Source organism: Lemur catta, chromosome 6, assembly GCF_020740605.2.
Source record: "Lemur catta isolate mLemCat1 chromosome 6, mLemCat1.pri, whole genome shotgun sequence".
NCBI classification, from domain to species: Eukaryota; Metazoa; Chordata; class Mammalia; order Primates; family Lemuridae; genus Lemur; species Lemur catta.
The window spans coordinates 14,331,036-14,347,671 of record NC_059133.1 but is presented as its reverse complement, the minus strand read 5'-3'; the positions used below and the strand labels follow the sequence as shown (position 1 = coordinate 14,347,671).

Below are 16,636 nucleotides of genomic sequence, written 5' to 3'. Positions count from 1 at the left end.
TTTTGTACCCACTTTATTCCTCTCTCCCCATTACTTTTCCCAGCCTCTGGTAACCATCATTCTACTCTCTGTCTCCATGAGATCAATTGTTTTTAATATTTAGCTCCCACATACGAGTGAGAACATGTAAGATTTGTCTTTTTGTGCTGGGCTTATTTCACTTAACATAATGTTCTCCACTTCCATTCATGTTGTTGCAAATGGCAGGATTTCATTCTTTTTCATAGCTGTATAATATTCCATTGTGTATATATGTATAACAATTTCTTTATCCATTCAGCCACTGACGGACACTTAGGTTGACTCCAAATCTTGGTTACTGTGAAGAAAGGGGAACCCTCATACACTGTTGGTGGGAATGTAAATTAGTGCAACCACTATGGAGAATGGAATGGAGCTTCCTCAAAAAACTAAAAATAGAACTACCGTATGACCCAGCAATCCCACTGCTGGGTATATATCCAGAGGAGGGGAAATAAGTATACGGAAAAGATATCTGTATGTCCATGTTTATTGGAGGACTATTCACAATAGCCAAGGAATTTTTAGATAGAAATGGTCTGCTATAGGAAATATAGAATTGGAAAGTTAAGTTTTCTGTTTTGTTTCTCCTTAAAAATGGCTCCCTTAACCAATTCTTTGGTTTTCCATATATCTAAAGGAGGTTTTTTTGTTTTTTTTTTTTTTGTTTTTTGAGACAGAGTCTCACTCCATTGCCCTGGGCTGGAGTGCAGAGGCCTCATCATAGCTCAAGGCAACCTCAAACTCCTGGGCTCAAATGATCCTCCTGCCTCAGTCTTCCGTGTAGCTAGGACTACAGGCCCATGCCACTATGCCCAGCTAATTTTTCTATTTTTCTTATAGAAGGAGGGTCTCACTATGCCTCAGGCTGGTCTTGAACTCCTGACCTCAAGCGACCTCCCCCCTCGGCCTCCCAACGTGCTAGGATTATAGGTGTGAGCCACCGCACCTGGCCTAAAGGAGGATATTCCCTCCACCTTCTAAAACAGGTTTATTTCCTCTATGTTAACATATTTTAAATTGTATCACAAATTAAGTTATCTGGTGAGTTTATTGTTGCTATTAGCAATTTCTTAAATTATCATTTTTAAAAAATTCTAACCATCTCAGCCAGACACAATGGCTCATACCTATAATTCTAGCACTCTGGGAGGCTGAGGTGGGAGGATCACTTGAAGTCAGGAGTTTGAGCCCAGCCTAAGAAAGAACGAGACCCTATCTCTACTAAAAATAGAAAAAAAAATTAGCTGGGTGTGGTGGTGCACGCTTGTCATACAAGCTACTCGGGAGGCTGAGGCCAGAGGATCGCTTGAGCCCAGGAGTTTGAGGTTGCTGTGAGCTAGGCTGACACCATGGCACTCTAGCTTGGGTAACAGAGCAAGACTCTGTCACAAAAAAAAAAAAAAAAAAAAAAAAATTCTAACCATCTCAAAATTCTAAGCAGCTTGAGGGCTTTTCATTTCATCAGGTTTTTTTCCTCAGCTTTTAGCACTTTCAAGGTATCCAATTAAAAGGTAAATAAAGGGAACTAATAATACATATGGAATAGCTCACTGTCCAGGTCACTGTCTGTTAATCTTCAAAAAGACCTGGGCAAGCAAAGCCCTATAATCTACTTACGTTTGCTTAAAGCAATTTGTTGGATACTTAACACCTGTTGAGCTGAGTGTTGAAAGTTAATTTGCAGTGCCTGTCTGGGCTACATTGCCCCAAGCTTTTTTTTGTCCTCTACTCTGCCTTCCTTTCTTCCTATCTTTCCTTTCCCTTTTCCTCCTTCCAAAATTTTTATTAGAGACTTTTGGCTTTGAGGCTCTGTGGTAAGCATTGGGGATCCATTGGTGGACAAAATAGGCAAGGCCCCTACTCTCATGGAACTTTCAGTCTGGTGGGGGATAGGCATCAATCAAATCAAATGCACTAATGGGCGTAGGATTACAAATTGTGGTAGGTGCCATGAAGGCCTACAGTATAGTGAGGGATCTGGCCTAGTCTGGGGTTAGGAGAGTTTTTTGGGTTGAGATGTGGAGAATGAGTGGGTAACAGGGGAAGAGTGAAGATTCCAGGCAGCAGAAACAGTACGTGCAAAGGCCCTGTGGTGCTGGGAATTGTGGTACTCTGGAGAAAACAAAAGGAAAGATAGTGTGGCTGGACCAGATAGACCAAGGTGAGGGCTGGGGCTGGAGCTGGGGCTGGGGCTGATTCTGGTAAGATCAACAGAGCCAGAGACACATGCCTGATAAAGATTTTGGTCTTCAACTTAAGAGCAATGGGAAGCCACTAAAGTGTTCTAAGGAAGAACAAGGGACGTGAGAACTGTGTTAGTGACCGAGGCATCTTAATTTGTCTCTGCAGGAGCAATGCAGTCATACACGTGGTCTCTAACATACACAGTGACGACGGCTGCTGGGTCCCCAGCCGAGAACTCCCAACAGCTTCCCTGCATGAGGAACACTCATGTGCCTTCTTCCTCCGTCACACACAGGATACCAGTTTATCCCCACAGAGAGGAACATGGGTAGGTGACTTTCCTGGGCTGCTGCCTTACTTTTAAGATTTGATCTAAAGAGGGGTTTAATAGCAGCTGTTTTCTCAAAAGACAGGAAGGGCACCACCCTTTGCTGAGTCCTCACAGTGTCTCATGTAATCCCCACAACAACCAGGTCAGGTAGGTAGGTGGGTATTAGTGACCCCATTTTACAGATGAGGACATTGAGATTTGGTTGATTAACTTCAGCCCCTCAAGGTCACACAGCTGGTAAATGGTGAGGCCCAGACTGAGTCTCTGTCTGACTCCAAAGCCTGGGTTCTTCCCTCTTTACCCCTTTAAAGCCCCGGCTGGAAACCCCTTTCAGCAGTTCCCCTAGGTGGCTCTTTGTACACTTTGTAGCCTTACAAAGCTTCATGGTAGGTCCAAGTCTTTTATGACTCCATTTAGGATAGGAGGGCTTCCCCACCTGAGGGCCGGGGGCGCTTTAGGGCTGCACTTATTCACAGCATTCAAGGAATCCCTGTGGGTTCCAGCAGTGCTTTGCACCCCAGATAAATAAATCATTTGTTTTGCCCATATTTTTTTCAAATCTGTGCGGCAATGTTACTGTGATGAATAAATTACAAATCCATTCAAAAGTGTTACCTGAATCATGGTAGGTCTTTGCCATTATGCATTGTCTTTATCAAAAGACACTAACCTTACAATGTCTAATGAGCAGTGATCTGGAAGATGCTTATGACCCTGAAAAGAGACATTACCACGTGGTGCAGTGGGCCTCACCTGCAGCCCCTCACAGGCCAGGTTCCAACAGACCCGCTGTGGAGGACATGGGAGGAGGTGGGGGAGGACGTCTCGGGTCCCTCCCACATGGGCGGCCCAGTATAATGCAGTGAGGCAGTGGCCCTGTGGGTGGGCACAGGCCTGGATGTCGGTATGCTTTCCCATAGGTTCAGGAGCCCCCCAGCAGTCAATAGGGCAGCCATTGTTTCCTCAGGGGCCTTTTACAGTATTTTTCCACGCATTTAGAATACACTCTGAAAATATTCTTTCCGAGAGATTTTTGATTCTGCAGAAATGGCAGAAGAGAACTCACGTGGTCATAGGTTAGCATCTTTGCTGTAAAGACTTTACAAGGAAGGACGGTGATAATAATAGCCTATGTTTACATAGGAATTTCCGTTTTTATAGAGCATCTTCACACATATGATCTTCAGAATAACCACATGCATGATCTTCAGAATAACCACATGCGGCCTTTCTCAGATGTGAGAAACAGGGTTGTGAGGAGCCCAAGGTCGCACAGCTAGACAGTGGCGGAGCCTGTCTTAGAACCAGGGTCTTTGACACCTGGGTGACCATGCCGTGGTGTTTTCCTCTAGGAGGGAACTTACAGAAACACACCACATCCTCCCCACGATGGGAAAGCAGAAGCCTGAGTAATACAAAAACATAAGTCCCAAAGTAATTTCTTCTTCTTTTTTTTTTTCCTATTTGACTTTAGGATATAACACGGGACTTTTAAACACAACAGGAGTAGAGGTTTCCATCACTAATTGCGCTTGGCTCGGGGCTAGGTTTCATTCCCCGGGCGCTTGCTGGGTGGTAAGGGAGGTACGCTCCAGGTGTGCCGAGGGAGAAGGAAAATCAACCTAGGGTTTTAAAGTTATCAAAACAAGGCCACAGAACGGTAAGAATGTAAGAATCAAAAAGAAGAAGAAGAATAACAAAAAGGAAAAAAATAGATGAGGTTGATTTTCAAAGATGTCAAGCTGATGTGCTCTCCTTGCTGTCACTCACACTATCCCATGTGCTTGCTGCATTGTAGATACACGGGAAGCTATAACTACGGGAGCTATGGCAACCAGCATCCTCACCCCATGCAGAGCCAGTACCCGGCCCTCCCTCACGACACAGCCCTCTCCGGGCCACTCCACTACGCCCCTTACCACAGGAGCTCTGCACAGGTGAGTCGGTGGTCCTGCTTGCTTGCCCAGGCCTTGGTACGCTTGGTGCCAAGCCCAGTCAGTGTAACACAGCTAATAAGCTCTTCTGCACACTGTGTGTGCAGCCTGTGTGTCCCCAAGGCAAGGACAGTCTTCTCATCAGTGTTGTTTCTACCATCCAGTGGCTGCCCACAGTGGGTGCTCGGCCAGCGTTCATGCTCCACTTTCTCTCACGCACCTGGTTGCTAAACAGTTCCTTTTAGTTCCGTCCTCTCTTTGACCTCTCTAATGCCAGGATCCAGTCAGCCATGTGTCTGTTGCCCTTTTTTGGGCAGCCACCCTCACACAGGGCCTTTTGTTCTCCTTTCCCATAACTACCCTCCTGGCACAGACCCTCATGGAGTTCTGTTGGGACTAGTGTCTCGGCATCCCTGCGACTGGTCTCTCGGTCTCCCGTGTCTGTTCCTCTTCATCCAGGCCACACGCATAATTTTAACCAGAAGAATCCTCCTGAAATGGAGCCTTTTTCAGATCTCTGTCAGACCACACATCTCCTTGGGCTCCTTACTGTCTAATGAACCAAATCAGCCCTCTGTGGCCTGTGGTGAAAGGAAATTGCAGCTGCACCTATAATACCAATGCTGGGCGTTCTGCGTGTCAAACGTGCTTCCCCTTGCATTGGCCCCAAATTCAACTGGTCACCGATTCCATTCAATTCGACATTCTTAATGTCTCTGCACCCCCTCTGTCCTTTATCATTTCTAACCCCGATGATGACAGAAGCCTTCCTGGTGGTCCATGTCTCCAAAACTTGCCCTACATTGCAGCTGGAAGAGTCTTTCAGAAAAAACCCAACTGACCATGACACTCTCCTCCTCTGTGGCACATCATCACTTTCTGGGTTAAGTTCAATTGCTTAGCATGTCTCTGATGACTTGTTGTTAGCTTTCTGGGCCACCCACCAACACTCCCCTGCACTTGGCCGCAGCCATGCCAGCCCACGTGCAGTTGCCCTGCGTGTGCTGAGTTCCCCATGTTTTGCAGATATTGTTCCCTTTTGCTGGGAGCCTCTTCCCCAGCCTTTTCTGCTTATTTTGCAGGGCAAGTATCTTGCTGTCTTTGTGGCATTTCCTAACAGTACCCCCTTCCTTCCCCCAGGACCTTATTAGGTGCCACTCCCTGGGCTTCCTCTCTCAGTAGCACTTCCCACACCCTGTTATTGTCACTGACTTTCCTGTCTACCACAGGAGACCCCAAGCTCCTTGAAGGCAAAGATTAAGTCTGGTATCCCGAGGTCACAGGACAGGGCACCTATCAAAAAGAGCAGTGAACTTTTCCTAAACACTTGGCATGTGCCAGGCTGTGAGCTGAGCACTTTGCACATTCTCTAGCTAATCCTTGCAGAAGAGGAAGTGAGATCCAGAGGAACTTGCCTGAGGATTTGAACCTGGGCAGTGTGACTCCTGTCCAGGCTCTTATGCACCACCCCCTCCCGCCTTTCGGCTGTAGGCATTCACTAAGCGTGTAATGCACAGATGCCTACATGGGAGACGGCGTCCACATAAACAGTAGTGTGGTGTGCTGAGCACACTCACTCTCTCCTGTAGGCGCAGGAAGCCACGGTTGGTTGGTTTTTGAGCCGGGCAGTGGCAAGATCAGCTCTATGCTTAAGAAAGAGAGCTCTCAGGGCCCCCACAGGGTAAACTAAGAAGGGGGACTGGTGGGGACTGGGGGCTCTGCTCCAAAGCACTTGCAGGAGTCTAGGAAAGAGATGGCAGGACTGAAGCTAGGGTGGAGGCCACAATTACATCAGCTGTCGGCACACAGACTTGCCTCCGAGGGAGGGCACAGAGGAGAATGTATCCACAACACATGGGCGCTCAGGACAAACAGGTGTCTGTTTTGATTTCCATCTGCAGTACCAAGGGGAGCCACGGTTTAATCCCCAGACAATCCAAGAAGTTGATTCCACTAAATCATCACCTTGGGCATTCATTATGGGTCTCCAGCTGCGTCATGCAGAGACACCAGCTCCTTAGGTTCTTCTCTGGGGAGCAGTCGGTGCTCCTCAATATGATGCACCGAATGACTTAGAATTCTGGCCACGGCCTGGGTTGCACTCAGCACACTCTAAGCAGCTCATTCATTCATTCCTCAAATGGTTACTGGGTGCCTACTATGCGCAGGCACTGTGCCAGCTCTAGGAATACAGTGGGAAGAAGACGGAGCCTGCTTTGGGAGAGCTTATGTTCCAGTGGGAAAGACATCACCAAGCCACAGCTCCCGGCATTATCTTCCTTCTTTCCTTACTTCCTCATCCGCCCTCATGAAATGTCAGGAGCTGGTTTTCTGGGGTGATATTTTTAAAGCTATTGCCATAAAAAGAAGCCAAGGTCTCCTCAAGGCCCATGCAGTCGCTGGTGATCAAAGATAGGTCTGCCGTATCTGCCCTGGAAGCCACAATAGTCCCCACTTGGAATGCTATCATTTAATAGCTGGTCTTAATAAAAGGGCCCAAGGACTAAATGAAAGCAGGAGCCCTTTGCATCCAGACTGGATGTGAGAGGCCATAGGGTCCTAGGCCAGCCTCTCCACTGCCATGCCTTGTGGCCCTTAGATGAGGAACAATGACGCGCCCCTACCCTCAACACATACCGACACTCTGCACTTCATGGTTCATGCCTCAGTCTCCGTCTGTAAAGTGGAGTGGATAGAAGTTAATTATATTACATCTCTTCCCAGGTTGATAGATGAACTCAGTATTCAAATCGTGCCTCTCCTGGAGAAGGTACTGTCTAAAGACAAAGTATCCTTTGGTTTGTTTTTCATTAACATTTATGCATCAAGCACTGTTCTATCACCTTCAAATTCATGGACTCATTTCATTCCTCTAACAATCCTGGGAAGAAGGCGTTTTTCTCCAGTTTTTAAAGATGACGAGACATCCTCAGAAGGTAATATGCCCCAGGTCATGCATCCAGTAAATCTGCGGTCCCCAACCTCTGGGCCGTGGCCTGGTTCTGGTCCATGGCCTGTTAGGAACCAGGCCACGCATCACTGCCTGAGCTCTTCCCCGCCACCACCCTGTCCGCGGAAAAATTGTCAGGCCACACAGCAGGAGGTTAGCAGTGGGCAAGTGAGCGAAGCTTCGTCTATATTGACAGCTGCTCCCCATTGCTGGCATCACCGCCTGAGCTCCACCTCCCCTCCAACCCCCGGACCCCCACACCCAGCCATGGAAAAATTGTCTTCCATGAAGCTGGTCCCTGGTGCCAAAAAGGTTGGGGACTGCTGCAGTAAGTGACAAAGCAGACTCAAATGCAAATTCTCTAACTCTTAACCCCAACCCCAAACCAATGGCACTGAATACTACTGTATTTTAGAGGGTGGAAGGTAAATTCAAAAGATTACTATTACTATTCTAAATGAGTTTCAAGTCACCAAAGAGAAGAAGCATATACCCAGACCTCATTTCTTTCCTTCATTGGTTCTTTGGTTTAAGGTTGAGCATATAGCAGAAAATCCACTGCAGGGCTAATTAGTTTTAGGTTTCCAGAGTAGAGGTCAAGCTGTTCCAATCCTAAGTAATTGAACATCACACTTCACTATATCAGACTCACTGGGGAAAAGGTCAGTCTGAATTGAAGAAAAATCACAATTATACAATATAGTCAGAGAAATGCAATTGGCCATCAGGACAAGAGTAACTGAAACTAACTTCTCCAAACAAATGCCTGCTAGGTTTGCCTTCAAAAACTGAAACATCTGTGAAGTGCAGTAATTGTATGCATCTCAGCATTTATATGCTCAAAACAATTTTAAGTAATTTGCTCTTTTAAATAGAGTATGTGTGTGCCCTTGTTTATACTTCTTATTTGCACAACACATGTTTTCTTCCAGGGTAATAAAAACCTCCCAGCCCTATTTGAGTTCTTACAACTCCTGAATTAGTGATTCCAGATGAATGAGGTTTCACAGTGTAAGGTTTGAATCGTTTCAGAAAAACATGTGTTTTGCAAGTGTGCTGCACTTGTTCGCATCAGAATAAGTGAACACGGATGGTGTCAGCTGCCCTTTCCTAGGTTCCCCAACCCCAGGCCCTACCAAAAAGAGAAGACAAATCAGACCAAGTACACGGCTACAGAATATTTCTGGGCCTCATTCAATACATGTTCATGGAATCTCTACCCAGTCAGCAGCGTTGACCAGGGGCCCTTGAGCTCAAGAGCCATTTGATCAACCAGAAGCTGTATTGGTAGAAATCCACTTCGCGTAGACTAGAAAGCTGTTCCTTATTTCTCATCTGAATGGCCAAGGCCCAGGCTCACCAGCCCATCACCAGCTCTCACAGAATCTCCAGCAGTCTGGCCCAAACCAGCCCAGGGCTGGTATATGCTACGAAGCTTGCTTCAGGCTAGCATCCTGGGCCAAAGAGAAAAAAAAAAAAATCAGTCAACCATAATGTTGTAGGATCTCTGACTGTAGAGCTGAGAAATGAGTATAATGATAGCACCTACTTCTTAGGGTTGCTCTAAGGTAATAAAGTTAGAACAGGGCCTGGCTCATAGTTAACACTGATTATTATTATCCTTTGTAACACCACAGTTATAATAGTATTATATTTAGTACAATTATGTAGGTAATATGTCTCCTTCATTATACCAGCTCTGTGAAGGTGTGGACCAGGCTCTTTTCTCCTCATTGTATTCCCAGGGCCAGCACAGAGCTCAGCCCTAGTGGGTGCTCCGTAAACACTTGCCAATGGAATGAATGAATACAGGGATCCTTATTCTGTTACTAAGTTGCTGTGTAACCTTAAGCAGGTCATTTTCCTTCTCTTGACCTCAACTCCCTCATCTGTAAAATGGGAGGTGGGACCAGATGATCAGTCACTTAGGCTCTTCTTGTCATCAATGGGCCATGACCCTGTGATTCTAAAAAGAAGAACATAAATAATCACTAACATGTTTTGAAAATTTACCACATGGGAATCCCATGGGTTTCACGTGTATTAGCTTAATCAATCCTGACCCTAAAAGCTCAGCAGATGTGGACTGTCTGACAAAGACTTTCTGGGAGCTACATCCTCTTCCAGAAGAGGCTAAGAGGAAGACTGCCTGGGGTGGGCCTGTGGCAGCACTTTGGTGCGGTGAGAGCCTCCTTTCATAGGAAAACAGTTTGTGCTCCTGACTGTGTCACCTTTCACCCTGTGTTCAAGTAGCAGCCCGTTTGGTAAGGGTCAGGGATAAAGGGCTCTTTCTTCCCTCTCCATGTGTAGGAAAGTCAGCCCTTGGTATGGGGAGTCATTTCTCAAAATAGAAATTCCTAATATGGTTCCAAAGAGGCCAAGAGTCAATCACAGCTGAGATGGACTTACACCACGGGCATTTGATGGAAACTTTGACTATACTCGCACACATACACCACCCCCCCAACACGTGCTCACAAACACCCCTCACTCACCCCTCTCAAGGGGTGGTAACTTGTGACTTATGTCCATTTTGAAATCAGTAGCAAGAGCATGTGATTTGACCCAGAGAATGATAACTTCCTGTTATGGGCCCCCAACAAAAAGCGCCTTTATTCTGGGCAGAGATCTCTGGACACCAGGGTTTGTGCTCAGCGTGCTTAAGGCGCCTGCATGAAACCGGATGTAAAGTGTGAAAGGTGAGGCGGTTGCCACAGCCCAGTCTCTGCCACTCCCACTAGACTAAACAGAAGCTTCATTGGCCGTGTTAATCACCAGGACAGGGCAGCAGGCTCTTCAGCCGTCTCGTCTTTCAATGGTCTCTTCACCACGGGGAAAACGAGTCACTGACTCATTTGCAATTAGCTGACCTAACAGGACAGAACTTTCCGTGCTGGATTCTGTGGTAACAGAATTTTATTGTCACATTGGAGATATTTTGAGCCATTCTCATTTCCAGGCAATTACTCTTTTGAGTCTATGACACAACCTCTGGGCACAGCTGCGTTGAGGGTCCTTGACAAGGCACAAAAGCCACACTCTCTTGGGTTATGTGGGAAGGAGCTCCAAGTCCATACTGTGACATTTTACCTACACAAGCCCAGGCAAGTGAGGACTCTGTCAGAACCAGCAAGCTGAGGCCAGGTCAGAACTCTATGACCCTGTGCTCAGGAGGGGGAGAGGGCAGAGTGATTAAAGTTTAATGGGCTGGCTTCCAAAAAGGAGTGACTTGGGAGTGGCAGGTCAGCCTCACTCGGGTCAGTCAGATTAATGTGGGGAAAATGTGCTACACTGGGACTCGGTTTTTGTGCCAGTTCTTCCACCAGCTTGCTGGGTGACTTTGGGCCAACTGCTTCACCTCAAGGGTCCTAGTTTTCTCATCTGGACAACATGGGCTTGGACTACACGACCCCTAACATTTGTTGTAGTGGTGATGCCCCAGTGTTCACTCACCAAATATTATTTAGCACCTGCTAGGTGCCGGGCAGCCTGCCAGATGTTGGGAGTATGGGGTTGAACGTGACAAAGCCCCACCAGGAGTGTACAACTATAGGCCAGTGGAAAGAGACAGCTGCCAAACAGGAGGCCGAGGTCTTGACCTGAGAGATGGTGGGAGGAGTGCTTAGCTTCTTGAGACAGGATGTCCAGAAAAGTCTCTCTGAGAGGTAACATTGGAACTGAGACCCGAAGAATAATAAAAAGGCAGACATGCCGGGAGCCGGGGACAGGGGTGGTAGAGAAGGGTTCTAGGCAGAGAGAACGGGTAGGACAGAGAGTTCCCTGAGATGGGAACCAGCCTGGCAGGCCACAGGACCTGAAGGCAGGCTCGGCACCAGGGAGAGCGCCAGGAGGTGAGGCGATGCACACCCAGGGAGGTCGCTTGAGAGAGTATCAGGAGGAGGAAGCAACCTTTTTGAAAACTCAATGACCAGTTTGTAACAATATTTAATGTTATCTGTTGCATACACCCAGGATCTTATTTTCCTGGGCAGGACCCACTCTCACTACGGTCTCTGGGGTCTGGAGCGGGTCCTGGGCTGGAATCCCACCGAGCAGGCCTGTGGGCTCCCATGATGCAGAGCACATGGTACGCGTCAGTGTTTCTGATCTGATTTGGGATTATGGGAGCCTTGGCGTGCTGTCCGTGGTCTCCTTGGCAACAGCCCTTGGTGCCTTCTCCCTCGAGTTCCCAGACACCACCTACGCCCTTCTCCCTCCTTCCTTCTCCGCTGTTCTTTTCACTGTGAAGTGGCCGTACTCATGCCATCCTATGTAGGGAGACAAACCCCTCACTACTAGAATTTGGACCCCTCTTTCTCCACCTCTGAATAGCTGGCTCTCTTTGCATGCTTCAGGCCTAAGAGCCTTTCCCTGCTGCCCTTGGGCTCCCACTCAAAGAGGCAGAGCGGGTTCCCTTTGGCCATCTAGACTGTTAGGGCAGCCACTGTTGTCATACCCCCTCTCCTGCTGTCCAGGCCTCAGCCTGTCTGTCTCCCTCACAGGAGGCAGCCTCCCACCTAATCCCTTGGGGCTCCACTCTCCAACTGTCAGGGAAGACAGATGGGGAGCAGAAGAATTCATACATTCACGCACACCCTCCTTCCCCACTGCCCTTGCCATCCCTGTGGATTGGCTCCTGTCCTTGTCCGGGTGGCCCTCAGCACAGCAAAGAAATCTTTGTGCTGACTGGCCAGCAAACTGGGAGCTCTCAAAGAGAGCCCATAGCTCCTCCCCTTCCCCCCCTCCTGTCTTACTAAAAGGGGTTTATTTGCATAGCTGTCTTGGTAACAGAAAAGAATGTAAAAGAAGCAGCACTTCAGAGGCACTTCTCTTACTCCTAATCCTTTCTAGAACTGCTTCCCCTCTTCTTCTAGCTACTAACACCTGTTCTTCTGACCTGCACAAAAGCTCCCCGCCCCTACCTTCTCCACTGGTTTATCTTGTCTCCTTCCTCCACATTCACACCAAGCCAAGAAGTTTACCATTTCCTACTCGTGTGTCTTCTAGGACTTCAGTGAATGTAAACCAAAAAGAAAGATGTTCTCTAAATGATAGGCACTAATAATAACCTTTGAAGCTGCTGACTTGCTTCCTCTTCAAAAGCCTGCTTTTAGGCTGCAGTTCATAATTGAATTCAACTGTAAAATGCTATTTTTAAAAATGTCATTGTATTTTACTTGGCAGTATTGTTCTCTTGGGTTGATGGAGTGGGCCCTATCACAGCACCATAACTAATGATAAAACTCACAACCATCCTTCCATACATCCATATTTCTCTGATCATGCTGTTACTAGCACACACACACCCCCTCACCCTCTCCTGTATTCCCAGTGGGGCTATTCCTCCTTTTGGGTTTGACTTCCCAAAATATTCTAGATTAGGAGCACAAAGCCAATATTTGCTTGAGTGAACTCCAGTCCAACTCTGGCTATGAAATCATTTGCACTTCTGCTGTTCATTATTTCCCTAGGCCAAGGTTCAATCTTGTAGAGGTTCATTGATTCCTTTCCATCAACTCTCATTAATAGCATCTTAAGAAATTTAACCTGAACTGTGAATATGACTGATATTGTGTATGTGCAACTTCAAGCTAATGTTAACTTTGTGGAATTTCTTTCCCCTCAACAAGTACCCTTTTAATAGCCCCACTTCCCGGATGGAACCTTGTTTGATGAGCAGTACTCCCAGACTGCATCCTACCCCAGTCACTCCCCGATGGCCAGAGGTGCCCTCAGCCAACACGTGCTACACGAGTCCGTCTGTGCATTCCACGAGGTATGGAAACTCTAGTGACATGTACACACCCCTGACCACGCGCAGGAATTCTGAGTACGAGCACATGCAACACTTTCCTGGCTTTGCATACATCAACGGAGAGGCTTCTACCGGATGGGCTAAATGACTGCTATCATAGGAGTCCGTATTTAATATTAATAATAATTATTAATAATAATAATAAACCCAACACCCATCCCACAGAAGACTTTATCTCTGTACATTGTAACTCATGGGCTATCCCTAGGCATCCATTTTCCTAACGAATGTGAGGATGGGATTCAATGTGGGATGAATAAACTTTAGTTCAGAAACAGGACTTACTAAAAGTCAGTGGGATTGGGCTCCTGTAGCCAAGCCAGACTTGACTGTTTCTATAGAGCACTATCTCGGGCAGGCTAATCTGTGCCTTTTCCCTCTGTTCCATGACTTTGCTTTGTGTTGGCAACCACTCCCAGTAAGCTACTTAATTTTCTGTTGACAAAAGCTCTTTAGTCTTGAAGGATGGATACTAGAGACAGAATCTGGTTTGTGTTCTTGGATGGGCACATAATTTACCAAGAGCATTCGCCTTGCCATCTGTCTGTCACCTTACTGCACAATGAACAGCCCTCAGACATGTTCTTCCCTTCTTCCTGGTGGTGTCATCACTGCTTCCTGGAGCACCAGGGCTAAATGGAAGTGTCAAGAAACTCTAGATTCTCTGTTAGACTCACATCTGTCATAGTACCTGCATTGTCTTGGAATGTAAGCACTGTCTTGAGGGAAGGAAGAAGCCTGTTCTGTATTGCCTTAAGTTGATTGAGGTTTGTAGGGGACCGGTTCTTCTACATACAAGGATTTGTCCTAAGTTTGCACAATGGCTAGTGTCAGCAAGAAGCAGGAGAGGGTTTTTTTTAAGTTCTATGAGAATGTGGATTTATGGCATTGAGTATCACACTCAGCTCCTCTGTGTTAACTTTGTGAAACTGGATGGACCAAACTTTAATTTACCAAGCACCAAGTGTGAAAATAACTTTCATGGTTCCTTCGTAAGACTATAATAATTTCCGACACTTTGATAGAAAAAAAAATTCAAAGCTGTGCCTTTGAGCCTATACTATACTGTGTATGTGTGGAAATAAAAATGTATTGTACTTTTGGAAAATTTTTTCATAGGCATTTTTTCGTCAGATTTATAGCAATTTGTGAGGTTTGTTAGAGATTAACATAGGTTTTTTTTCTTTCTGTATTATAAAATGCACCAAGCAATTATGGTGGACCTATTACCCTATGGGTAAGAAATAAATGGAAATATGACATCGGATGTTTTAGCAATTGTTCTGTAAATAAAATCTTTGATCACACCACTCAGTGTGATAATCATGTCTACAGCTAAAATGGAAATAGTTTTATCTGTACAGTTGTGCAAGATATGAATGGTTTCACACTCAAATAAAAAGTATTGAAATGGTCTGCTTTCTTCCTTTTCACTTTTCATTTGATAGGACCTGTGTGTGTGTGTGTGTGTGACATAAATAACATTCTGAATACTTACAGTGTAAGTAGACAGAACAAAACTAGGCGGTCTTGTGTAGCTGTGCTTATTCAGTGCCCCATCATGTTGTCATTCAATAATCATTAAAATGTGGATAGGCCACATATCCTGTCCTTGAATAATGATTAATGATTAAGTAAATATAGTACCTACAGCCCAAGTGAAGTTTGTAGGGGACCAGTTTTTCTACACATAGAGATTTGTCCTAAGTTTGTACAGTGGCTAGTGTCAGCAAAAGACAGAAACCTTTTAGCTCTTACAGGGAATATTATTCTGCAATACCAGCATCATTAAGAAGTCCCCCGGTACTTAGTTCATTATGCTTTAATGATCACTGGGTGTAAAGATATTTCAAGTGCAGTGCTTTAAATACTAATAAACTTCTGGAACAGAACAGTAACATTACTGAATACTTAATAAGTATTAACAAATTCTTCTCCAGCACTGTATTTTGATTCTGGGGCTGAGAAGAGTGTGATATACAAGTGAAATGATTGTGTTTTGCCCAAAAGTTAACAGTCTAGGATCTATGAGAGATTCAGAACCACGGATTTCCAGAAATGGCAGCAGTGACTATATTAACTAAAAGGCATAAGACTTTGACAACTCAATTTGCATTTTGAAAGATTTATTTTTAAAGCCAAGCTCTTACTTGCTATTACATAACATATTTATACCTGAACATGATTTTAAGATTAAATTTGTTTAAATATCATACTTAGCATCCCCTTAAATATATTTAGATTGTGTTGTAGTACATAAAGAAAGTAGATGTTGAATTTCACTCTCTGACAGTAAATTAGTTTGATCTTTTGTCCATGATCCATTAGTTGGCATTTATATGAAGAAAGTAATGGAGAGGAAGAATGACATGTCAGATTCACTGCATAAAATAAACCTGAGAGTGACCAGACATGTCGCTCTCTTACACTTCAAGCCTAGTGCTCAGTAAATGAAAGGGTGTGGTGAGTTTGACTTTTGACTTACTAAGCACAAAAATTAAGTAATTGCCAAATTCTCTAGCCAGGTAGCAGCAGCACATAGTAACACCCATTTACAAATAACAGCCACGAGCTCATTAACTGCACAAATCTTTAGGCAAAAATAGTCACAATCAACAAGGGCCCAAAGCAAGGTCACTCCAGGAAGAGAATATGTGCCTCCCCCTCACAGAACAGCTGAGAGCTGAGAGTCGTGAGCACTGGAAAAAAGAAGGCAGCTTTACATGAGGGCAAGTGGTCACCGGGCATTTTCTCCAGAGCACGAGGTGCCTATCTCCTGGGAGCTGAGGACTACCTATGTTCCCCATTGTTCTAAAACCTTCAACTTCGAACTGGGAAGGATCTGACTGGGAAAAGGCAACATCTGCTGTGAGCACACGACTTAAATGCACCTTCTCTCCCTCCGATAGCTCCCAGCCAGTCACCAGAATGGGAATGGACAAGGCTGGCAGCTGGGAGTGGGGCCAGTCACTTGTCAGAGGAAGAACAGAAGAGTCTTGGCAATAAAGGGACACTCCCCTCTTAGGACTTTTTCTGAACAGAGCTCTGTCAGCTTGAAACTGGCCGAAGTCATGAACAGCAGCCAGGATGGCTCACCCACACTGCAGGCCTGTGGCGTCCTCAGAATCCATCCCGCTGTGTCCTTTGTCCATGTCCCAGGTTTGGATAGAAAGGGAATTTGTGGCCCCCTGAGACTGCAACCCAGGCACAGACCAATCCAAAATGTTTGCCACTGAGTGAGCCCAACCTAAATGGGGCGAGAGACTAAAACTGTGGAAAGAGCCATAGCCGTGGCCTCACCATGTGACCTTGGACAGGTCACCTCCCCACTCTGGACCTCAAGCAGGCATGTTATATGACTATGACATTCCAAATTATAGTCTGTGTGCTGAAGGACC

General features: G+C 45.9%; 1 protein-coding gene across 3 annotated transcripts in view; it reads left to right on the top strand.

The window, feature by feature from the left end:
* Positions 1–14,649, top strand: part of RFX4 (regulatory factor X4) — a 144,890-nt gene extending 130,241 nt beyond the window's left edge. For all 3 annotated transcript variants that reach the window (XM_045553039.1, XM_045553038.1, XM_045553040.1), the window contains 3 exons: positions 2,374–2,536; positions 4,338–4,476; positions 13,054–14,649. In XM_045553039.1, the coding sequence (XP_045408995.1) occupies positions 2,374–2,536; positions 4,338–4,476; positions 13,054–13,326 (575 nt within the window). In that variant the 3' untranslated portion in view covers positions 13,327–14,649. The remainder of the gene's footprint in view (positions 1–2,373; positions 2,537–4,337; positions 4,477–13,053) is intronic.
* The last annotated feature ends 1,987 nt before the right edge of the window (positions 14,650–16,636 follow it).